The 26,646-nt window shown below is 39.1% G+C and overlaps 1 protein-coding gene across 6 annotated transcripts in view; it reads right to left on the bottom strand.

Annotated features, from left to right (window-relative positions):
* The window catches only part of INPP4B (inositol polyphosphate-4-phosphatase type II B), a 544,323-nt gene that overhangs the window by 138,723 nt on the left and 378,954 nt on the right, over positions 1 to 26,646 (bottom strand). For all 6 annotated transcript variants that reach the window (XM_054562864.1, XM_054562878.1, XM_054562860.1 and 3 more), the window contains 2 exons: positions 14,141 to 14,252; positions 7,747 to 7,819 (listed from right to left, as the gene is read on the bottom strand). In XM_054562864.1, the coding sequence (XP_054418839.1) occupies positions 7,747 to 7,819; positions 14,141 to 14,252 (185 nt within the window). The remainder of the gene's footprint in view (positions 1 to 7,746; positions 7,820 to 14,140; positions 14,253 to 26,646) is intronic.

The following is a 26,646-nucleotide window of genomic DNA, read 5'->3' as shown; positions in this document are numbered from 1 at the left end:
TGAAGAAAAAAGAAAATGTAAAAAAATATGAACAATAAAATGGCAATTAATACATCTCTATCAAAAGTTGAATCTAAGAAACCAAGTAAATGAACAAGCAGAACAGAAATGGACTCACAGATACAGAGAACATTTTGACAGTTGCCAGATAGGAGGGGGGTTGGGAGGATGCGTGAAAAAAGTGAAGGGAATAAAGGTAGTTACAAAATTGCCACAGGGATATAAAATAGAGCCTAGGGACTATAATCAATAATATTCTAGTAACTACGTATGTTGTCAGATGGGTAGGAGATTTATTAGGATGATCACTTAGAAAGTTATATAATGTCTAATCACCAATGTGTACTCCTGAAACTAATATCATATGTCAAATGTAATTGAAAATTAAAAAATGATTTTACAAAAAGACATGCATTTCTGACCGTACAATAGGCTCAACCCAGCAACAATATCTAACATCTATAAGTTCTTTTTAAAGAGAGCCCTGTGCATATCCTCTTCATTTGTTTCACTACTTTTTCCAAAACAATTACAAAAAATATCACGTGACAGATTCTACCAAGAGAAAAGTAGTGGAGGTGTTCTGGACCCCATTGTGCTCTTGCGATGACTTAATTGGGGTAAAGTTCTGAGCTGGAACAGATAGTAACACATTCCCCTTGTGCTCTAACGCATAAAATGAAGAGACACGGGAACAGAGAGTAAATGACAGATTCTCCACCCCTCCACCCCCAAAGTGAAGCACAACTCAAACTTCTATATTGTTTCTCCCAGGCACCTTAACAGGGCCTCTAACAAGATAACGTGCCACCTGCTTTTTAATGGGGTTAAGCGACTGTGAAAGCCCAGCTGCTCCAGTTCTGAATTACCACAGTGAAGATGCTAAGGCATTTGCTCAGCACAGATCACACACACCAGGGAGACAGCCACTCACGCAACCTGGGGAAGAGAAGATTAACCAGGGAGACACCACGGGGGTGATTTTCTTCGTGCGCGTGTGTGTGGGTGGGGGGAGGGAGTCCGTGGGTTGGACGAAAAGATTTGGAAATCTGGAATCAGGGTCCAGGGGCCCATCCAAAAGCCTTATTTCATCAAGTTGCCTGTAACATTTCTCCAGAGGAAGCTCATCTGTGATTATCTTCATGTACTTTCTTGCTTTCAGGAAGTGGTAGGAGTCACACATATTGAAATAGAATCAGACTTTATTGGCTTCAAGCCTTACAAAATCATTATTTTAATGTACTTCAGATTCTTGTAGAGATTTTATTCATTCTGTAGCTTTTAATTATGCAGTTGTTTAATAGTTCAATTATTCAGCTGAATGTACATACATTGACTATTCTCCAAATGCTACATTATTCTTACTACAGATAAGTCTGTGTAATCCAATTAGATACTGACACTCCTTTATTTGTACTTGAAACTATCTTAGATTTATATACATCTTAAATGTAGGTTGGGTCTTTTCAAGATTGGGTGAGAACTGAAAAACCTAATAGAAATCACTAAAACACTACCCTAAGCATGGCTAATAGAAAAGAGAGTAAGAAAACCTAACAGAAACTCTGAAAATACAGCATAGAGATATCTCTTTAAAAATAATAAAAATGAGGGGGTGAGGGCTGGTGTCTGAGTGGAAAAGGTGAAGGGATTAAAAGAAAGAAAAAAACCCTCATAGACACAGACAATAGCACAGTCATTACCAGAGGGGAAGGGCGCAGGGGAAGGTAGAAGACGGGATAAGTGTTGATAGAAAAAGACTTGACTTTGGGGGGTGAACACAATGCAATGTACAGATGATGTATTATAGAATTTTATACCTAAAATCGATATAATTTTATTAAACAATGCCACCCCAATAATTCAATAAAAATTAATAAATAATAATAATGAAATTAATTGTTCATAAAGATATTCTCAAGAAGATTTTAGTTACTATGCTCTAGGTTTGTTATAATATCTAAATTGTTATTGTGTGTTGTTCTTTTGCAAAAAAAAAAAAAACAAAGACAGAAACAAAAACAAAATAGAATAGGAATGGGATATAAAATGAGGTAAATGGTAGACAAAGTGCTAGTCTAGTTAAACCCATAAACTCTTGACCCTCCATCTTCAATTCAAGGCCAAGAATAAGAAAGACTATAACAGATATCAGAATAAAACATAAAAATAATATTTGTGGGACTTTAATCTCCAATTGGTGATAACTGGTGAGTTTAATGTGTAGAATATAGATGTTAGATTTTGGGTAGTTGAAGAAATTATTTGCTTCACCCTTTCTGGTTTGATTTGTTCTATTTCATTCTACTTCAGTTATTAGAATAAAGAACAAAAGTAGAGAAGATAGAAGCTGGCTCATATTTCATGCTGAGCAAGCTAGAGCAACCTCGTAGTACACTGAGCTCACCTTGTGTCTTGTCAATTTGCCTCTGTTCAAGGCATTCCCTGCAACTCAAGGAAGCATCGTGTACCTCGCACAGTGTGCAGGATATGCAAACATTCCACAGAAATGAGCTTGAATCTTGCAATCCAGGCATTTCCCAGCATTCCGTTCCCCAAGAGGAGAAGAGTGAGAGCACCAACTGGTCACATTAAGGTCGGGGAAGGGGAAATGCAAGAGGAAGGACATAAATAAAACCTCACTTCAAGGGACAGCACAGGCCTCAGAATGAAGGAAGCAAAAACCATAGTTGAAAGAAAGACCTTCTCATATTTATCCACAAAATATTAACTTTTTGACTATATCATCTTCTTGTCTTTATTTTTCTTCTAGCTTACCTAAAGTGGGCAATGGAGGAGGTAAATGTACTTAGAAAGATAGTGGAAGCATTTAAAGGTGTCTAACAGATGATTCCATTGATTGTTAGATAGTGAAATTCACTCTTCCACTGCAGCTACTTAACATCCTCAATACATTAGCACACAGTAATACATGAGAATTCCAAAAGATCAAGGTTAACGGACTCCATCACGTTTGTTAAAAGAGCAAAGGGTAAAGAAATCCGGTGTGTAAGCACATAAGATCAAGACCAATGTTATAAGCCAAAATGAACACAAATTTTATATATCAGAGTTATAAATACACGGGCAAAATCTATTTAAACTAATATGGATGAAATACAACAGATATATCTTTGTTAATACAAAATGATATCTAAAACTCGACAAGGTAGTAGATTTAGTACCTCATGAATGAAAGCAAAAAAATAATCTGGGGATGTGTCTTTGCCTGGGATTCATCAAGGTTCAAATAAATATAGAGGGAAATTTGTGACAGTCTCTTAAAATACTGAGCCATGCATTGCTCTTCATGGCAGGGGAGTGATGAGGGTGTAACCCCAACATTTAGCTTAGTTGTGTGATTTTGTGGAAGGCAATTAAAATCCATGTTGTGATATGAGGCAGAAAACATTTCTCAATGAGAATTTTTGGTAGTGATCCTTAAAAAGAGTAATAAATTACTTTACGTCAAACTTAAATATTTACATTTGAACATTCTTCTCACAAAGAGAGCAACAGTGCAGTTTTTTGTTACCTGAAGAATAAATTCAAATGAGAAGATATGCCAGCTATCAGCCATTTGACAAGCACTTACTGAGTTCCTACTGTATTCTGGCCCTCAAGATACAGAAATAAATAAACAATGTTTCTTCTTCTTAAGTAGTTTATAATCCAGCATCTTCTGAAAAGCAACAGCAGAAGATAGCTTAACCTTATTTTGGGAAAAAAATCAAAGATGTATTTTGAGAAAAAGTGTGATCCATCTGTGAAGCAAGAAGTAAAAATACTACTAAGTTCTCCACGGAGGGAGAATGGATGTATGTAAGAACAATAGCAGAGCAGTCTGTCACGTTGTTCAGATTTCAGCTGACGCAGTCATGGAAATCGTGGCTGTCAGACACCCCGTTTGTAACTCTGAGGGACAGTGCACATGTGGATATACGGCATGAAAGTAGTCTTTAAAGAACATAAAGGACATAAATTTCATGACTCAAGAAGAATGGAATTCAACCAGGGAAGAGGCTGTATCAGATGTAATGTTCAGTGATGGGGAAAGTCACTCAAAATGTGAAGATAATAGAAAGCTCTGGGACAGGAGCCATTTGCTCCTTCCACAGATTTGGTGCAGTAACACGAGGGTACACCAGAGCACTTTCACAGGGAAAATTGGGAGAGTTAGGAAACCCAGAAAGAATTATCATCCTGGCAAAAATTTCAAAAGGTATGTCTGTCTGTAGTCAGTCTTATTAAATATCAGTAACTCCTGAGAAAGACAACTGTAAAAGACAAAGAAGTGAAACGCGCCTCCATGTGAACCTGATGAAAATGAATACCTTTATGAAATATTGGTAAAAGGAGGTAAAACATAGCAAAAGCTACATTAAATTTTATCTACTTCAATCATCTGAAAGCCGAAAAGGAAGTCAAAGGCTGTCCAGGTTGATTTGGTCATTTTTTAAAAATGGACATGCAGAGAGGCTGACCTGTCTGTCAGGGCCACACTGCGCGTTGGCTTGGACACATGATCTGACCCATCCAGTTGGTCTTATGTCACAACCACAAGAGCCCATTTGTTCCTGTTCTGCTGCAGACAAGCTGCCTCCGTCGATTAGATTTAGCGGGACATATGGGAGGCCCAACTGTCTTGTACTTCCCTACGATCAGAATTAACTTTCCCTACTCCCCCACCCAGGAACTAATAGATTTAAGTGTTCTTACCACCAATTTGCTTAAATGAATAAGCAAAAAATGAAAGAGGTAAACCAACTGTTTTACCCATTTTATTCTATGAGTAATGTAATTAGAAAGTCAAACTACTGTAAACAAGAGCTTTACATTTCTAATACTTACTGTCTTCCAGTGTGTCATGTTTCAGAGAATATAAAATCCAACAGTGAAAAGGAATTTGGTTTCCCACATAGTTAAGATATTTCTCTATCCTTCTTATGGGATTGTAAATTCTGCCCTGCTCCTTCTCACCCTCTCTCTCTTTCTGCCCTCAATTCCCCAGACTCCCAACATACACATTCAACTTGCAAGACAAAACTGGGCACGAAAGAAATGAGACCTGAGGGGGAAGAGCTTTTTCTTTTTAGTCTTACAATAGATAACTGAATTTCCTGAATTATAAATGAAACCTCTAGAGATATAAATAGAAGAGGGAAAAGCTGCTGAGAGATATGACATTCTCTTCCTCTCACTCAATAAGTACTTCATAAGTCACTGGAGGCTGGCAACTTCCATATAATACATTAATGCAGACTTGAGAAGAATGTCGATCGCTCCCTTTGCCTACAGATTAAAAAAATACCACATGGGAATATAATGGACTCATTCTAAAGTTACAGAGTTTAGATAGATAAATAAATGGGACAAAAGACAAAGGTACACACAGGCCAAATTCATACATATTCTGTATCTGTACAATGCACTTTTATATTTTGAACAGAAACATCTCATGAATAGTACTTAGTTGTATTTTTAATTTAAAAAAAAATATCTAGCACACAATCCTATATACAGATAATGTACCATAGAATTGTACATTTGAAACCTATATAATTTTATTAACCAATGTCATCCTAATAAATTTAATTTTAAAAATAAACAAAAAAATATCTAGCCTTTAGCACATTTGACCGTCACTTAGTCTTATCTTTGCCTAATAAAGGAAAATATGTGTAGCACATATCCTAGGTTCTGCATGCTCCTCTGGGTTGACTAGACTAAGGAGATTGAAAAATATTATTGGAACTCAGTGGAGTATCACCACCAAAAGTGTCACCTCCATGAAAAAAGAAAAGCAGTCATCCATTCATGCATGGTCTCCCCTCCCCGCCCCCCCCCCCGCCCCGCCAAGGAAGAATGTTTGAATTGCATCTGCTCCCATCAGTCCCAGGCAGGTGTCTTTGTCATGTTCCAATTTACGATTAGGAAGAGCGCCCTGGTAAGTTGAAAGACTTACTGCAATTCCAAGACTCACACCTTTCAAATTTTACCGCACAAGTGTTAGGAGGTGCTCACTCATTTTTCACTGTGCGCCCTCTGTCCCCGCCTCCTCAGGGAATATATTCTCTTACTTAGCCATTTTTTTCCTAGCTTTCTCATTGAAATTTATATTAAACCCATCAGTATTTTAAAATGACATTTCTTTTTGTGGGCATAAAAAAATTACAAAGTTCACAGGAGTGAGTCACTAAAAAATTATAGTATAGATGGTTTTGATGATAACCTGATTCATTCAAACTGTATTTAAAATGAACTTATCTCCCACACTCAATTTTATTTCTCAAAGTTGACATTTAGTAAGTTAAATAGATCATCTGGATATATTAAAATAGAGTACTAAAGGTTTAGTCAACTTTCAGGTGGAAAAATCAATGTGAAGAGGACTCTTTGAGGATCTATTAGATAGTTTAACCACAATGATAATTTATCAAGAACTTCTATGCTACACGGCTGGCCTAACTCTCTGGGAGCTCTTCACTGTTTAATGAACACCCCTCTAATATGACATCTTTAACACAAATTAAAAAAAAAATAAACATGTCATTTGGTCCTAAGTTGAGAAGTAGCTGCTCTTCTTCTTTATAATCCCTCGTGCCACATAAGTATAGTTAATGTTCTGTTGTTATTGTTAAATTTTACTTTGAGTCCTCTGTATGTGTAAACACAGTCTAAGTGCTGTCTTTCCTTTTCCCATTCCCACTCTCTATTATTACTGGCTTCCTTCAGGAGACAACTGTCAATAGTTTTGGGGTTCTGTATTAGTAAGCCTTTGAAGTATGGTATCAGTCATTAAGCTGATTATAAGCTAACTATGTCTTTGTTTAAATATACAACATGGCAGGGCTAGAAAAATATTAAAGCTTATTCTATTGTTACACCAACATATTAATTAATGGATTTTTAGTAATAGCACAGCCTAGTAATTATGAGCAAAAGCCTTGGGATGAAAACTGGATTTAAATTCTGAACCTGCTATTTGTTAAGTAGGTGACCTTGACCAGTTGTCTAATGTGTCACACGGGATAATGATAGTGCCTTGTTCACCCATCAGACATCAGGACACAAGGTAAGACAGGCATACAAGACATTCTACATAGTGCCTGGCATTGTAATACTCATTTTTTAAACTGTTATTATTATTACTGGTATCATAATTCATATTATTATGCAAATATTAGTTCCATAATTTACACATATATTTTATCACACATTTTTTAACTGTACCATATGTCTCAGTTTTATTTACAAGGTCATAATTTAGCACATTGCTTAGTGCCTTGTTGAAATTCAAATCTATTACTATAAGTAATACAGTACATGCATACATACCCAAGAATGCACAAACATGTATATGAATTTTTCCCACCAGATCCATATATCTACTGTTTTAGCCACTTTATTTTGAGTTCTCTAATTAGAAAGTCAAGCTAAATAAGAGCTTCACATTTCTAATACTTACTCTGTCTTCCAGTGTGTCTTGTTTGAGATAACATAAAATCTAACAGCTAACAGGATTTACATATCTTTATATAAAGATTTATAGTTATTTATATGTCTTTCTTATAAAATTGTCAAGTCTACCCCACTCTGCAGGTGCCTCACAATTACCGATTCAGTTACTAAGTGTTCGCAAATGATTCTGTGAGAATGCTGCCCAGCTTCAGTATTGATTTCACAGGAAATTAAAATTTATGTTCAGATGAAACTAATGAAAGTTCCTAGAGCTGAAGTACATACCTGCATTCAAAAAAGGTAAGTTGTCTTTTCCGCTCACACTTTCTGGGGCTGTACATTCAGATACCAGTGCACACTAGGAAAAAATAAAAGGAGAAAGAAAACAATAATCAAAATAAGAAAATTCTTTTATGTTGTTGGCAAAATGTGAAGCTATTGCACATAGTTTTGGAAAATTCTCAATAAGACCCTTGGTAAAACTATTTTCAGGTTTATGGTTATGACAGAACTTGCTTATCTTATGATTATTTGAATATAATATGATTGTATTACATAATGATAACCTACATTTCAGTTCAGTTAAAGACAACCTGGGAAAGAAGGTAAAAAGTGGGAAAGGAACATCCCGGAATGTTCCTAGTACAGCAAATCACATTTGACAAGCTGAAAGATTTTGTTTTCCTAACAGCAGGGATGATTTCGAATCAATAAAAAGCGAATTGTTTTCTAGACTTTAAGTAGGGGCAACTTTAAATATAAAATAAAATATGTTGTGGCATCTAATTCCATAAGCAAAAGGAGTTTTGTCTTCAGCAAAACAATGCAAACACTTGCTCGTGGAGCGTTAGAGCAATTCATAAACAAGCTGGCCCAGGGATCACAGGCCCCTGAGCCTTTCCCGGAGCCAGCCCCTCTCAGACAGAAGAGAGGAGTGTCTCGAAGGAGGATGTCGCCGTGTGCCTGGTAAGTAAACCACGAGTGGGGGACAAATCTCAGATAAACTATTCGTAAACATGGGACTCTTCTTCAGCTTCTCACAAAATTATAACAGGGGAAGCAAAACTCTGGCCCCAGGAGGTTGGCAAGAGACCTATTTCCTCACTAATAATTTGTTTCTTCAAATGCATTTCCTTCTATCTACAGCCAGGAAAAAAAAAAAGCCAGGGGAAGGAAAAGAAGGAATTTTCAAAGCAAGTATGTCAAACATAAACAAATGAATGCAGATGAAAACAAAACAAACAAAAACCCAAGAGTTTTTTGGGGGTGAGTTCTAAGGGACGCGGCCATCGTGAAGGGCTCCTGGCTTTGTTCAGGAGGCCCCTGGGCTCAGACCGGCCTTCCTAGGACAGTGCATCAGAGCTGCTGGGGCTGTTTCCTACCCGTCCTGACCACCGGTCTCCCTCTACTCTCCTTCCCTGGCCCCAGCCACTTGTGAGAGTCACGGCCACTGAGGTCGCTCATGATGATGGAATATATATATATTTATATCCCTCAAGCGTTTCGAGATGTTAACTTAATCCTTGCTTTAAATGTTACTTTCTGTCTTCTTCTAGTCCACTTCTTATTATTCTATCAGAACATTCGTCACATTACTCAGACAATTTCTTGATGGGGAAAAATGTGCTTTCACAATGTCTTTAGTACTTATATTGAGGTCCTAGTTCACTGAAAGAACAGATAACTTCAAACAACTCTTAAAATTTAATGTCCTCTAAATCCTGACCAACCAGAAGTCAGAAGGGACCCTGCTTTTTTTTTACTCCACAGCTATTTTGGAAATGCACTTTCTGAATCATGAGAGCAGTGCGCGGTGATGCTGGGACATCCTTAAAACACTTTCTCCGATTTCCAATACACCTGCTACTCCTTTCAGCCTATATAGGGCTGTTAAAATGATGCTTCATAAACACTCTATTCATCATAGTAATGTTCTATTCTGGAACGCACAATGGTTATTTACTGCCCCATCAAATCCTATACTCTCAGACTGGACTTCACATCCTTCCCTGATTCGTCTCTGATATCCTCCCACACAGGAACGAGGCATAGAGCTACAGGCCACCCTCCTTTCCAAAAGAAGATCATCATCTACAATAGAACTTATAGGAGTAGTTTAGATGAAACCCTTTTCATGCAGAAGTCCACCATCCGCAGGGATCAGGTTACCCTCCTGAGAAGCGGCTTCCCTGCGTGGGGGCATCCCCACTTCCGTGTAATCAAAGCCAACTTCCTGTCTCCTGACAGAAAGCCTGCAAATATTGACAAATGGGTACAGAAATATGATTGTCAGACCTCCATGATCCCGTCCACGCTGGGAAGCAGACACTCAGGATGATTTTAACCTAATAGCATTCTTATTTTGCAATTTTTGTATTGTACTTTGAAGCTCTACTATTCAAAAGGATCTCAAGATTTAAATCCATGAAACATAAATGAAAATATCCCATAAATATTTATAAAATTAAATATTTTCATACCTAGACTTGGTAATTATTTTCTTCAGTTGTCCCCCAAGTATAGTGTATGTCTCTCTGTAGATTGAAAGATTCTTTAAGCAAAGAACCGTATTTTTTGTTTTCTTGGCCCATTTTATTTTATATCATTACAATGGACCCTAGAATCATTTCTGCACTGTGCTAAGATGTTACAGAGAATACAGAGATTAAAAAAAGATGTGGCATCTGCACTTATGGAGGCTTAAGCTACATATACTGTTCATTCTTATCACAATGACAGATATTTGCAGCATCGCACTTGGAGGGTGTGTGCTCCCAATGTAATGACTTCACGTGGGTGATTCTGAGCAGGAATAGCAAACACTGCACACTTTCTGTACCACATGTAGCACCATACACCTACTGATTTTGATGAATATTTTACACAGTGCCATTTAATGGTAATTGTGGCCAAGGAGAAGAAACAAGATATGTACAATTCTTGGAGCTTAATGATTTTAAATATCAACTAACATATCAATTTGCTATTCACTGGGCTAGAAAATTAGCAAATTGTAAGATCATAAAGCTCTGTAGGAATCCCTCCAAGACCAATACTTCTTGGCAAAGCACTTTCAGATCTGTTCGTTTACTCCTTAAATCACAGTTCTCTACATTTGGGATGGAGTCTCCTGGAAGTCCCTGGTAACATTTGTCTTTGCATCCTCCATAGCATCTCGCAAGGTAACGTGGCCGGACAGAAGTGGACAACAATGAGGAGTAGAAGATGAGATAAACAAGTCACGGGCGGCAACACGTGTAGGACTTCAAGTCACACCACTGGAAGGATTTGGGTTGACACCCCCAGGGAGTTAAGAAGCCGCTGGAGGAAGGACATGTCCTGCATTACATTCTAATAAGTGCTCTGCTCAGAATAGACTGGGGGGGGGGGGGGGAGGAGGAAGGAAGGAAGTGGGGAGATATTTAAGAGACTATTGTAAAACTGTGGGTGACAGTCAGTGTTGGTAACAGTGAAGGGGTCATGGAGTCCTTGGATTCTGGATTCATTAAGAAGTCAGATTCAACAGGATTTGCTGACATATTCTCTGTGAATATGAGGAAAAGGGAAGGAGTCAAAAATAAATCCAAAGTTGAAAAAGAAGTTTGGATACCTAACGCAATAATTCACCTGCTATTTTGGCTCTGTGAAAGGACAATGTTAGTTTTTTTGTGTGTGTGAATTTTTCTTTCTACTCCTATGCAGTATGAGCACTTTGTCCTCTATTGCCATGTACGCACATATCACATAAAAGTTCGAACCAGTGTAGAATGGCTCATGGCCCTCTGCTCCACCTTCCCGGCATGAAAAATATCGGTACAGCCAAAGTAGGTTTACAGTTGTGAGTATGTGAAAAGTAGAATTTATTCTTGTATGGTTACTTATTAATTATTGTTTTGGTTTTCATACAAACAACTATGAACCTACTTTTGCCCCACCCTGTATATCAATAATATGATTTGAGGAAACAAGTAAGTAAAAGTGTATGAGAGCACAGACTTTGTATTTTATTTCATGCTCTGAAGGCTATGTAAAATTCCAAATTAAAATGCAGTATTTTATATCAGAGGTATTGTGGCAAATGAAATTGTGTTCCTAAAATTCACATGTTGAGGCCCAAACAGCCAATGTGAATGTGTTTGGAGAGCAAGACCTTCTGGGAGGTAATTAAAGGTGATGAGGTCATTAGGACGGGGCCCTATGGGATGGTGTCACGCACGAAGAGAAAGAGATTCCAGAGCGCACTCGCTCTCGCTCCCTCCCCCATTCTCTCCCTCTGCCTCTGCACAAGAGGAGAGGCCCGGTGAGCACGCGGCAAGTAGCCTGCCCACCAGGAAGAGAGCTGAAACTAGGAACTGAATCATTTGGCATTTTGACATGGGACTTCCTAATTCTCCACAACTGTGAGAAAATAAATGTCTGTGTTGAAGCCACTCAGTCTATGATATTATATTATGGCAGCCGAGCTGATTAATGCAGTCATTAATCTTTTATCTGCTTCAATATACATGAGGGATAACATGTATCATTTACCCACATGACTAGGGGTCTAAGAGTAGTTCTAGCTCTTCCTCCCCCACTGATGCAAACTGGTGAGAGGGATATCCTTTCCAGTGACTTTGTCTTTTCACATGCTTCAGTCATTCACTGGCTTCAGGACTTAAATCTCCATTAGTAACAACTTGCGTTAATACGCTTCAGTGATTTTGATTGAGCGAATCAGCAAAAGGGCCTTTGCGCTGGCATTTCTACCAAACAGCCTGGATGACTGACCATGCTTTGAAAAACACTGAGATAGCTGTTTCCATATAACTCTTCTAAATAGCGTGCAGAGTAGACTTACTCCATGTTCTTCACTCAATCTTGAACATGTCCAGGGACCCCCAACAGAGTTTACAGCAACTTTATTAAAAAATTTGCACAAGGCCAAGGTTTACCCAGAATGCAGGCAGGATGAAGGCAAGGCCAGTAGCACTTGGTGTGTGTTCCACGTGCATCACCTGTGACTTGCGCACGGTTTGTGCTGACACTGTCACCTCCTGTTCCTAGCACTGCTCAGTTGAGTCTCTTTTAAGTTCACATTTCTGAGTCCGAAACATAAAGGAGGACTTGGGGGGGCGTATTCCTGCAGATCGAGCTCCCCAGCTATGAAAAGGGCATGACTCCATTCGCACTACCTCCCAGCAGCAACACAGTAAAGGAGGCGCGGGGTGGATGAGCTTTGAGAACAGAGTGGCCAGTAACAGATTCAGAGGCAGGGAAAGGAGCCCAGCTTTGAAATGGGACGGGTGCCTGCTCCCGGTCCCCCAGCTCACTGCCGCACGTCCAGGCACCTTCTCTGCCTATTTCTGCCCTCAGTCCCCGCTTCCCCTCGCGATCCTCCCCCTTTATTTTCATACAAGCATCCGCAAGGTGGTGACTGAAATGAGTCTTATATAGAACTCCAAAGGACACGAGGATCAAACGAAGGGGCCTGGCCCCTAAACAGGGGTCCTGATTACACCAATCCTAAGAGGATCTGCTGTGAAACTTCACCATGACCCTGACATCTGGCATTTGGAAGAAATCTGATTCAAACTCTGGGCCTCCTTGGAATATTTTCCTGATCTGGGATATGCTCCAAGGGAAAATAAGGGAACAGAGTGGAACAAGGCTTGAGGCAGCAGATAAGAGCTTAGCCTTCCCTGGGGCAAGAACAGTGTATTTTTGAAATGCAGTCTTAGATACATTTTGTAAAGTTAATAATTTAAGTGTTGCAGAAACGCCATCTTCCATGTAGATGTTTCCTTACTACCAAAATTCAAACACTCCCAGATACGAGACACTAAACCAGAAATTAAGTCAGACTAGGCCTTATTATTAAAAAATGTTCGTTTACAAAAATGTAGTAATTATAATCTATACACAAACTCATTTTCCTGAAAAAAAAACTATTAGCAGTTTTTAACTCTGTCCCCTGTGCTTCCATAGAACAGGCAATTGCATTCCTAAGATGGGAATTTAAGATAATATTTGATATCAAGTTTCTCTTTCTTGGAAAACAGGAAGTAGGAAGAAAGTAAAAAAATCCTGGACACATCTTGATATGCATTGACCTTCCCCCTGGACTTCAAGGGCACTGTCTGCCCCCCCGCCCCCCCCCCCTCCCGCGTAGTCACTGCCCCTCCTCCAGAGCTGCCCCTCTGCTGCATGCTATTTCCGGCCTCTCTCTCCGCAGTTTCACAAGGCACAGTGTTATTGAATCTGCCTTCCTTCACCTAAAAATGAAAAATCTAAGTTCACACTGCATCTTCTTCCAAAGAGGGTTCTGAGAGCAGCGAAGTGATTACTTTTGGCAATAGCCCACCAGGAATTTTCTGGGCGTCTCCCGAAGGGTTAATTATGGCAGAATGCAACACAGATCAACACTTAGGTTCCCACCGGCAACAGGCAGAGTCAACACAAGAGCTACAGTGCGGAGGAAGGTGTCTCTGAGGGGCGCCTGGCTTTGCAGAGTTCATGCAAACAGCCCTCTGGTTCAGAGGATGAAACGCACTTAGGGCGCCCCGATTCCAGAGCTGCTTTCTCATTTAGCGCCTGAGTGATGAGACTGCATACCCCACAGAGGTGCTCGTGATTCGGGCATCTGGCAGAGATGATCATTTCCAATTTAATTTGTGCAACGAGCTGGCTGAGACCCTACCTTTTGTCCCTGCACGTCTGTTGTGATGTGGTCGGCTTCCCCATCCTCAATCTCCCCCATCTTCACGATACTGACTTCTATGGTGCCAACAACTTTGCCACCATCGGAAGTTCTGCAAAAACAAATGGAATGGAGAGGTAAGAATCTTCTCTCTCCTTAAATTACAGTTAGTTGCCCCTTACCCATGGTTTCGCTTCCTATGATTTCAGTTAGCTCCTATCAAGTGTGCTCCAAGAATATTCAATAAAAAAATTCCAGAAATAAACAATTCATAAGTTTTAAAAATGCATGCCGTTTTCAGTAGCATGATAAAAGTCTCCCAGGGTCCTGCTCCGTCTTGCCCAGGATGTGACTCATCCCTTTGTCCAGCATCTCCGCACGGTGTATACAATACAATAAAATATGTTGAAAGAGAAAGACCACATTTACATCACTTTTACATGATATTTCTATTTTATTATTAGTTAGTGTCATTCATCTCTTACTGCGCCTACTTTATAAATTAAACTTTATCATAGGTGTGTATGTATAGGGAAAAACAGAGTACAGTTTATAGCATAGGGTCCAGCACTACCCAGTTTCAGGCATCCACTGGGTCTTAAAACGCATCCCCCGTGGATAAGAAAGGACTATAGTATGTCCAAACATATTTGTTTCTGAAAACCACTAACATTGCTATTTACTTCACTGGTTTTAATTAAACAAGTCTGCTTAAAACACATCAATGCATGTTAATGTTGGTGTTGTTTTTAATTTCAAAAGAAAATTAACAATGAATTTGCAAGGTAAGCGCACAGATTGTCAAAAACAACTTCTCGAAGGCGAGGGCTCCTCCCGGCTGTCAAGGGTGGCCTCAAGGATGGTGGGTCAGGGTCTGTTTAGCAGCCCCACATATCTGCGCCAGCATGAACCACAGCCCCTCCAAACCAACTGTGTGGGATATTGCGTACATCTATTACAGAAAATACAGCTGAATACAATAGAAAAGAGAATAAACATCCCTATATTCCTCTATCACTGGGCCATGGGCTACAAAATTTGATTTTGTGTCTTTCCCCCAACCTCATTTTTCTTTCTAAGAGACTAGGTAACGAGGATTCTCTCCAAGCAAACGCAAGAAAGTCAAGGTACACGCAGAGCAGAAATTAATCATTGAGATCGTTTAGTACAACCTAGTGCTTTTACAGATTAAAAAAACGGACTCAAAAAGATGGAAAGACTTGCTCAAGGTAAAGGATTCTCTAATTTCTTCCTCTGGACAAGAAAATATACAGAATAAATGATGCCATCATACCACGGAAATATTGTCACAATAACGATATTCCTCCCTTGAACTGTTTTTTTTTGAAAATAGGTAGCAAGCCACCCCATATGTATGACGTGTTGCTGTAACTTCTAAGACTAATTGACTAATAGTATCACATGACAGTTTTCTTCATTTAGTCATGTTCTTTTCTGAAATTTGTTTTTAACTTTAATCTGAACACCAACACTATCTTTCAACCAATTCCTTCTAAATGCCATTATTATTGGAGTTTTCAGAAAAGAGGAAAGGGAAAATTAGTATAAGTAGTTTACCAAAATGCTAATTACAATAATAACTAAGTTAAGTAACAATTATGTTATTAGGTCATGAATTATGCTTTTGAGAAAACTTAGATAGAAAATTCTGTTGACATACATAGCTAATGTTATAATATAATAAAATAAAGATTATGTACATAAAAAGTTACTTACTTGTTAAACAGCATATTAACATTTCTTACTAAAATATAAAATGCTTTTTCACAATTTTTAAATCAGTGTAAATCATAATAATTGACTCAATTATTTAAAAATAATATAGAAAACTTACTTATCACAAAGAAGATATGCACATAGATGAACAGTATAATCTGTGATTTTGTGAAAAACTATATTACCTTCGATTCTGGGGTGGTTTTAAATAATTCATCATACCATTTCCCAATTAAAAATGACATAATAACTTGTCATAATGTTTGATGGGATATAATTCTACAATTTCTGGGTACCTAATAGTTAAATAGTTTATTAATTAGAACCCTCATTGGCACTACCCATAATTTTTTTCCTAAGAGATTTGGAGACTTTTTTCCCCCTAAACTGATCATTAATAACAATTAAAGATATCTGTACCTTCTCATAAGAATTGTTTAATTTATTTTTTTTTGCTTGAACAAACTTGAGGTAGCGTAATGCAAAGCCTATATATAACATTCCGAATTTTTTCCTTGAACTAAAGCAAATAATGCATATAATGATTTGGAACAAAAGGTAGACTTGCCATTCCTGTGGCAAGTCCACCTTCCCAGGACTGGGTAATACGCCAATATGTGCTATAACGGTTAGAAGTGTGAACTCAGAATTCGACTTATCTACAACCTACATGACCATGGGCAAGGAACTTAGCTACAAGAAGCTTCTTTTGTAAAATGGAGACGACGATAACTTTGTTGTAAGGATTACATTAAGTGACATGATTTTTGGAATGTGCCCGAAACAATGCCTTATGCAAGATACATGCTTCATCCTTCTCCCCCACTTCTTCATCCTACTAGTAGTAGCAGCAGCAGCAACGCGATTATTATTATCATTAATGTGTTATATTATATTTAATTTGATTCTCTCTGGAAATATTTTACTAAAATAGGCATCAAAGATTATAGGAAAAGATTATAGGATCTTATGTCATATGTATTTCTACCGAGATAAAGTACCCATTAGAGATAGAAAGCTTTAGCAATAAAGGATGATGTTATTAAGCTTTCATTCTTAACAAAGCAAAGAATATAAGTTTATAAATAATTTCAATGACAGCAAGCATTTCAAAGTGCCAAAGTAAATGACTGAGCAGCATATGGTAGGAGTAAGCTTCTGAACCCTAGTTCTCTCTATTCCTTTTTTAAAAAGTATCTGGCTATTTTTTTCAATAATTTTTATGTCTTTTGGATTTTTTCTCACTTAGGCTTTCAACCCATCACATTGGGGAGGCTAGTAATAATAGCTTAATCATTATTTATCACAAAAAATCTACTGAACTTTATGTACTGGAAATTCATTGTATCTATCTCTATAAGAAACACTGAAGAGGGTTCTGGACTTGGAATCAAGAAACCCAAGTACTACTTCCAGCTCAGCTGCTAACTAGCTATGTGACAAAGGACCATCACTTCAATTCTCTGGGTTTTAGTTTCCTCTCCTGCAAAACAGAGTTTCCAGCAGCTGTTCTATAATATCAGCAGTGAAACCCTATGAACTAATTACTCCTATGATTCTATAGTATGATTCTATTGTAGGTAGCATAGGCCATCAGAGGCTGCTACATCCTTGGGGAAAATCTCAGGCACATTCTAGCCTCTTATTCTCACTCCCCACCTTCCTGTCCAACCCTCCCTTAAAATAAGCCAAACAAACAAAATGCATGCTAAACCTGGGAAGATGCTCAAAACTTATAGTCCAATAAAAGAGCTGATTTTTCTTACTATATCCAATGCATACATATATATGGCATCACATCTTGGTATTTTTATAAGGAAATAAATTTGAACCAAGAAACACTTCTCTAAAAATTTATATGGCAATAAGAACAGGCTGTAGCAATAGATAACTATCTCAATCTATAGGAAGGCCAAAAAAAGACTATGCTATTTCAAACAGTCTATTGCCAGGTCATTACTGCTAGTTAATGCAGGGAACTGTAAGAGAAATGAAAGATGGATAGTTCATGGCTGCTATAATACTTCGATCACAACATTCAGTTCTTATTCCTTCAGCAGAGACACTTAAATATTTAACCATGCCCACAAGATGAAGAAGTGGGGAATTCCAGCAACACCAATCTATACTCTCTTCTCACTTAGGTTTTCAGCATGCATAATACATTAGTGATTAAGATTCTTTAAAATCTGCCTTTAAAATAACTCCCCTAATGCCTCCTAATGAAACATTCAATTTCCTAGGCAGAAACGTGCAAACATTTTTAGAAGACAGAAGAAAGGGAAACGGGAGACAGTCTTCCAACAGAGGACAACTGAATGACATTCTTCCTCTAAACTTCTTCAGTACCTACTATACTATTCTTAGTAGAGAAAAAAGAAGAAAAAAACTACCTCTGGAAAGGTTAAACAGTAAAATGTAAATAATTCCTCTACTTTGGAAATGCCACAGAGATACAAACCAACAAATGACTCTGTAAACATCCAGGGAAAAACTATCATGAGTTCTGTCCATCTTTGTGAATATAAAGTAAGCTCGTTGCTATGCACTGGTATCTTCAGCTGCAAGACATGCTTTGCATTTAAACCACCTAGACAAGTAACTGGGAAATGAAGCTCTTACCTGGATGAAAATAAGCAAAGACCATAAGTAAACAAACAGAGTGAGTGAGCCTGTCTGTGCACCCTGACAGTCTTTCTGGGGAATACATTTATCTGGCAATGCTAGACTTACAGAGGGCTCAGAAAAAAAAAGTGAGAGTTCTATTTAAATGTGTATTACTAAACATATCCCTATTCTGGCTGAAATTCATACAGGTAAGAAGCCATATAATACTTTCAAAGTAGAACTCAAACAAAAGTTTTTAGTAGTTCTTACTATTAGAACTTAAACACTAAGGTTTATTCCCTGGTTTTTTCCTCTCTTCTCATTATAAGTTAGCCTTCAGAAATTCCATGCATTATTATGGGATTCAACTCTCTCTTCTGTGAGACCCTACCACAATTCTCCTATATTTCTTTCTCTGTCCTGATTTCCTGATTTAGAACTTCAATTTCCTTTTGTTCTGATAGCAACATGTCACATTCTATAAGCTTGAAACCTATCATTTCCTTTTCTCAAACTCCAACTCACATCAACAGTGTACCATTCTCCAAAGACCAAAACCACAGAATAGACGACCTCTATCTCTGCCGTGCCTCTACCTTCCAATGAGTCACCACATCCTGCTGATTCTTTGTCTTTGAAGCCTCTTTCATGTGTTCCTCTCCAATGACAATGCCCCAATCCGTTTCATCACCTCTGTGATGTTACACCTGAAGAACCTACTTCCTGTCTTCTGATATCTTTCTCTTCCATTCCATCCATGTCAGGTTTTCTTCTTAAAGCCCTGATGTCACTATTTTATTTCTCTCTCTGTGTCAAAAGTCTTTAGATGTTGCCAAATGCTAACCCAGAGAATCTGAAATATAGCCTGTCTTTAAAGGCCTTATATCAGGACTTGTCAAAGAGTTCTACACAGCTCCACAGCTTAGTTCAAACTGGTCCATATCATCACACACCATTAAATAACAGCATGCTTAGTGAAAAGCGCAGTGAACTTTAATGAAGTTCTCAGTTATGGTGCTGGTTTTTTGTAGTAAGAGCTATGTGACCATAAGCAGGCACTTCTATAAAACTGTCCTAGCTATAAATATGAAGATTAGAAACCATCCTACTTATCTCACAAGATTTATATGACCAAAAATAAAATACCTTACATTTAAATACAAAAGGCTTGAGGGCACGGTGATGACTACTCCACTTACACATTCTAGGACACAAAGCTTCAAGAGCATGTCCTAGGCAGGTCAACCATCTGTTTTTCAGACTGATTGGCTTGTGGAATCCTCTTCAACACTAAATACTGCTAAATTTCCCCAATAAAATTAGCTAAAGCAAATCTTCCATTCATTGTGACTCTACTAAAAATATAGGCACAGTTAAGTTAGATTTGGAAACTTCTTGTTCCAATGTTAAATGTGAAATACAAATTATCTCCTTAAATGTAAGAAATGGGCTGTCAGCTACTGAGAAAACAAGACTGGCATCTGGAAAAGGTTTTCCTTTTTTTCAGATTCAGCGACAACTGAAGTAGCATTCAAGTTAACAAGACACCACGATTTGCCTTTAGGTAGGTAAGACACTGCAGGGAAGATGGAGTGAGCACACCGTGCCCTGCCCTAACCACAGGATCAGCTGTAAAACCTGAACAGAAGGCACATGGCAGCTCTTCAAGGCCTTCAAACCAAATTATTGGTAGAATTCATTTCCTATGGCTGTATAACTGCCCCCCCCCCACTTTCTTGGCTATTTATGAGCTGGGATGACACCAGCTCTTCGAGGACACTGCCAGATGTTCACCATGTGGCCTCCCCATAGGCAATTCACAAAAGAGCAGTTTGCTTTGTCACGGCCAACAGGAGAACTTCTCTCTCCGGTATGCTAAGGCAGTGTGAGTCTGATATCTTAGGTACCAGTGAAGAGTGTGTTTTAAGCAGGGAGTGATCCACTGTGCAGATATTCCAAGAGAGGAACATGGAGAATTGTCTATTGGATTTAACAATATGGATGCCATTCATTCCTGACCATGATGGGAGCTATTAAGGTGAAGTAATGGGGAGGAAAGCCTGATGAGAGTGGGTTCAATAGGTAATCACTGGAGGCAAAGGAGAGACGGTTCATCTAATGGTTCTTCTATTAACAGGGCAGGGAAATGGAGCATAAGTTACAAAGAGACATGGGAGATTTGACAGCATTTTTAATGCTAATAGACATGGTCTAGTACAAAGGAAATAATCATGATACAAGAGTAAAAAGGGATAATTGTTGGAGTAATGTCTTGGGTAAGTGGCAAAAGATGCAATCTAAAAGAGGAATAGAGGGGTTGACTTTAGACGTAAAGCAGAGTTCATCTATTATAACAGAAGGAAGGCAGAGTAGGAGCTGATAGATTCATAAATAAAGCATGGGAAATTGTTAAATTCCTCTTCTCAGTGAAACAGAAACCAGTCAGATCCACTGAGAATGAGCAAAGGGGGAGATACTTTGTAGGTTCTGGAATAAGGATGTGTAAAATAATGGTCCAGGAGAGCAGGAGGGCACACGGAACATGGAAATCTAGTAGGACGATAGACTGGTCATGAGGGCAGCCATGAAGTTAGGGGTCATGATCTCGCAAGAAACCTAGAAGCAAGGAAGTCAGGTCATCCTAGCCTACTTAGCTGCAAGGATGCAAATATGGAGGAGGTGTACACAATGTTAGCTTTAAGACATGACTTTTAGGATCAATGACTTGGTAGAGTCAAGGAACAACTTGGAGGATACTAGAAAGATGAGATGGAAATCATAAAATAGAATACTTAAAATTAAGACTTGGAGGGGTGAGGTTAACAGCAAAATCTAGGGAATGACCATGGGAGTGGGTTGAGAAATAGGGTAGAGAAAATCCTGAAAGCCCAATGAATTGATGAGATCAACTCATAAGATGTGTAAGAGCAGCAGCGCTGAAGAGGGACACGGTGAATTGCAAGTTATGATCCTCATGAAATGAGGGCAGGTAACACCTTTAGGTCACCTTAGTAAGACTAGAAATCCAATGATATGTCTGAGGCCGTGAGCCTCAATCCAGGAGAGTTTCAGAGGATGCGCATCCTACAGCAGGTATGAAGGGCAGCTACTAGCAGGGCTGTTAGGAAGACAGAGCCAGCTTCCAGCTAAATGAGGAAAAATGATTAAGGATAGGGGATGGGGCTGATGAGGGGCCTCAGGCACCAGAATAGAGTCGGGGAGCAGAGGGCGCGAGGGCCAGAGTTGGAAGTGAGCAAACAGGGAAAATGAGGGACGGTCACGTGGAAGAAGGATTTCTGTGTGGGGACCCAAGAATGAGTAATGGTTTTGCCACAATAAGGAAACTCGGTATAGCTAGGCAAAACATGCATGGGCAGACAGGGCAGCTCTAATTTTAAAATACTATAAGCCTTAAATTGCCCCGTCTCTGATTTTAGGTTTTGCTACATTGTCTTAACACTGTGTTACTAAATCACCTGGTAATTATTTTAGAGGTCAAAATGTGACTGATTCACAGTTAAAGCAGTCTGAATAGAACAATAAAAATCCCTCCAGAAATTTTTGTTAAAAGGAAGGAAAGTAATTAAAGCAAAGCTCAAGACACAGGGTAAGTTCAAGTACATGGACAGAATTGGAAGATCAGCAGGAAAAAGTCAAATGTCCTGTACCAGTTTTTCAATTATGTTGCACTTCATTCACTTTATAAGTGCATGAAAGAGCAATAGTTTTTATCCAAATATCTCCCTTTTAAAGCATTACTTTAAAATTTCTGATTATGAGAGAACATATCTATGAGTAATTAAATGATGTTTTTCACATCTCTAAAAAAAAAATCCATGTAAGAAAAATAATGGGCCTGAGTATTTGGCAGGCTGAGGTTCTCAAAGGAAGTAGAAGGAGTCAAATTTAAGTCAAAGGATTAAAACTGTCAATGCAAGAGAGATGCCTTTATATCCTTTGGTAAATTTTTGAGAACTGAATTGAGGTTCATGTCCCAAATAAAAGTTTCATGAGCTTGAAACAACCCTGGATGCAGCAATTTCCTCTTTCATTCTAAGATAAACTCCTGAGCACTCAGTATTAAAACTGAATAAAATCGGAGAGTCCTTGAGCAGAAAGTAACCCTAAGCATCATCCAATTCATTCCGTAGAAACTGAGACCCGGAGAGGTTAATGGAAAGGCCGGGGCCACCCCACAGGTCATCAGCAGCGCTGGGATTTGTCCAAGAACGGGTGCAACCAGAAGGCTACATCTGATTCTTTTTTAAATTTATTTATGAAAACCAAACGATGAAGTGATGGTTATCTATTTATTTATTTATTTATTTATCGCTGGCCAGTAAGTAGTAAGGTCACCCGGAACTTCTGCCCGACTTGGCTACAAGTCAGAGGTTCTCCCGACCATCTTCTTGGATTTGATCATTTGCTCGAACAGTTCACAGAACTCAGAAAAGGGCTTATGTTCACCAGTTTATGATGTGATAAAGGGCATCGTAAAAAGTGAAGATGCACAGCCAGGTGGAAGGATACATCAGGTGAGGCCTGGAAGGGCCCTGCGTGCAGGCACTGCTGTCCTGGGGAGCGGAAATGCACCGGCCTTCCCGTACACGAATGTGTTCACTGACCCGGAAGCTCTTTGAGCCCCATACTTTTGACATTTTTCTGAAGGGTTGCTCACGGAGGCCTGATGGACCATTTGCCCAATTTCTAGTCCCTTTCCCCCTGAAGGGTAGAGTGTGGGGCTGAAAGTTCAAAGCTTCTAGTCATGTCTTGGTCTTTCTGGTGACCAGCCTGCAATCAGGAGCCCAAATGGCTCGTGCTCAGAAGAAAGATCGGGGAGCTCAGGAAGCAAGTTTCTTAAGAGCTTTCGTGTGAGCTGTTGGGAGCTAAACAAAACATCACCATTTGATGAAAATTTTTCAGAACAGAACAATAAATCTACTGACCAATATTAAAACACACACACACAAAATCTACTTCCTGGAATCTTATGTATAGTTAACGCTGGAATTTGGACCCCAGTCCTTAGCAGTGATGTGACTTGGTTTCCAGTCCCAGCTAACAGATTAGGTAACCTATGTAGCCAGCCATCTTACAGCCTGCACTTAAACTTCATGAATCAGCTTCATGCACTGATTATTAATATGCACAACTCAAAACAGAAGGGGAAACTCGTCCAGAATGAGTAATCGTGTGCACTTGTACAACGTTACTTGTTTTCCGTTCTTGGCCTCTCCTCTAGTTTAAGAGTTGCGCAGGAGTCTATTCTTCAGGTTAGTTCCAGAAGAAAACCTTCCTAATATGTGGAAGATCATTAACCTTCCTTCCTGACCTTCTCTCTTCCTGACCTTCTCTCTGTAATTGGTAAGGAAGACAGCAGGTGGAAAGTTTGTAACACTTTCATTGAGCAATGAACCCATAGGGTGTAAAAAAGGAAAAAAAAAAAAACCCAAAAAACCACTCTCCAGGAAATGTATGAATTCCTGTTATTTATTCACCTTAGCTCTGAAACTCAGGGAAAATCAGGCTGCTTCATTTTATGTGCATGACTAGCATTTTTTATTAAATCCTTGCCCCCTCAATGTCAATTGGTTGCCTCCTGTACGCACGCTGTCCCAACCAGGGATCAAACCCACAATCCAGGTATGTGCCCTGACTGGGAATCAACCTGTAGTCTTTTGGTGGATGGGATGATGCTCCCACCAAAAGAGCCAGCCAGCCAGGACGATGACTAGCGTTTTTTAACTCCAAGGATTTATAAAAATAATCTCTGAGAAAAAAAATTATAACTTTATAACAAATATTATAAAACCAACTGTATGTATTTTTATTATTTTCCCCTCGCTGAAGCCTTCCCATGTCCTTTATTATCACAATAGATTTTTCAAATGAACTTGGCAGGAAAGATAACGTTACTCAAATAGCACTTCCTTCTGGGCCTAGTGGGGTTTGAGGAAAAAAGGAGACAGCATGAAAAAGAAAGAAGAGGGAGAAAAGCTTTATTTCCTATTAAAGTATAAAGGAACCCGTTACTTAAAATCTGGCTTATGAACCCATAATTTAAGTTCATCTCTGTGGTGTCATTATCATTAATAGACAGACGGGAAATTTTAAGCAAAGTAATTAACTCGCGGTGACAGTAATGGAACTCCTGCTTCGTCCAACGTCACAATCACAGGCTTATCCTCAACGTGCTTGGAAGGCGCTGGCCCTTGGTCACAGAAGCAGTTCATTTCTACAAGTCCTAGAAATAAATCTCAGTAGCTGGGAAATTGGGTCCTGGTTGGCAGTTTGCAGAACAAACAAGCAAACCCAAGAATCCTTAGAAACCGTCTCTCCTATTTACTGTGTAAATCCGTGGAAAAATCTTCAATTTGATTCTAGATAAGAGAAAAATAATCCCCACTCTGCACCATTTCTAAATTGAGGATTGACGCTTTTCCTCCTGCCTTGAATTACAGAGACTGCCTCAGTGTTGGGGAAGATAAAAATAAAATAAAACTTAAGTTACCTGCCATGTCTTTGATGAATGGATGAGAATTAAACCAAGTTTATAATGGCATCTTAAATTTGTTTTTATCAATGTTATGTTTTAACTGAATGTGTTTGTTTACTTTCCAATTTATATATGTGAACAGCAGAAAAAAGTAACATTTTCCATGTATCTACAAGTGAATTTGGTCACTTCATTAGCTATTGTAATAAATAATGTAATATAGGCCCAGTAGCACTTAGGTTGGGTCCAATTAAACCTGCCTTCAGTCATTTCACTTAATTTTAAAAACTTTCTGTGCAAGATGGTAAAAGTGCCCCATAATATAAAAAACTCATCAGTGCCACACAGATCCTTAGTTATGTAATATTTTCTATAGAATTCTAACAAGCTTATGTACATTGACCAACAGACCTCACGGGTCACCAACAGTAAGGCTGGCCCCGTTGCTAGAGGCAATGCCGCCATGCCCCATGCCACGCCCGTGGCAACACAGCTTTGGGAAAAACAATCTGCTTAAAATGTACTAAAGTGAAGCAAAAGGGGAAAAGGAAGGGAAGGGGAAAGTCAAGGAACATATAGCAAGGACTCATGGACAAAACCAAAGGGGAAGAGTTGAGGGAGGGAGGCGGGGAGGGGGCAAGGGAAAATGGTGGGGGGAAGGCAGAGACAAATGTATTTGCAAAAATAAATTAATTAATTAAAAAAATAAAGTGAAGCAAAATAAACTTTCTTTTTTCTCTTTTTTCTTACCCCTTATCGCTTTATCTTTGACCCTATTCTTCTCTTTTGCCTTCTAAAAATCGTTTATCATATTATTTTTTTGTGTATTTTGTCTCCCTGTCTTCCATTCATAAAACAGCATTCTTCTTCCTTTTCTTGACTCAATTCTTTTACTGCACTGAAGTCTCCCTGCAAACAATCTCTTTCAAGCCCACGCTCACCGCGAGACAGCCACACTGGGCCATAGCACGAGACGGCAGTGAATTTCACTTACTGGGTCAGGGTACAAAGTCCTGAGACAGAGCATCCCCACAGAGCGGCTACACTGTCAGGAAGAAGGTCATTTTCTATATTTTCTCAGGTATGATAACTCCAGCACAGCTCATATGTATTAAGAAGAACCGACAACGTGTCAACGGAAAAGCAAAGTCAAACCTCATTGGAAACACGGTTAATAAATGGGGACCTTCTAGGGATCATTAGCCTCTATTAGCTGGAACGGGAACGATGAACTCTGACCCGCTTCTTCAGACACCCACTCAAAAACCCGATGTTAAAAACATGGTCCTTCAGTGAAACTGTGGAGCGGACGGGGGGCCATGGCGGGGGTGGCGACCGGACCTTTTCACCGATGCGCTTGGAGACTGTTGCTTCTCAGTTATTATGAGAGTAAATGTGGAGAACACCAGAGCCTTCTGGATACGTTTATTCCTTGGGCAAGGATGTCTCAAATCGAGGAAAAATAACTGGAAAGCAGTGTGGCCAAGAATCTAAGTTACAACACTGGCACGTAGGCAGATGTGTTCTCTGGCTGCCTGGAGCTGAAACTAAGCTCAAAACCCTGAGCACAATGGTTTGTAGAGAAACACAGGTACTCTGACTCCACTTTTAGAGAGTGCAAAGTGCCGCCTCGTGTATCCTGGCTGAGGATTTTGCGTATGTTTAT

The sequence above is a fragment of the Pteronotus mesoamericanus genome, unplaced genomic scaffold (assembly GCF_021234165.1).
Source record: "Pteronotus mesoamericanus isolate MK-2021 breed Mesoamerican mustached bat unplaced genomic scaffold, CSHL_Meso_final contig_163, whole genome shotgun sequence".
Classification (NCBI taxonomy): domain Eukaryota; kingdom Metazoa; phylum Chordata; class Mammalia; order Chiroptera; family Mormoopidae; genus Pteronotus; species Pteronotus mesoamericanus.
Note: the sequence above shows the minus strand (reverse complement) of the source record. Positions and strands in the feature narration are given on the sequence as shown.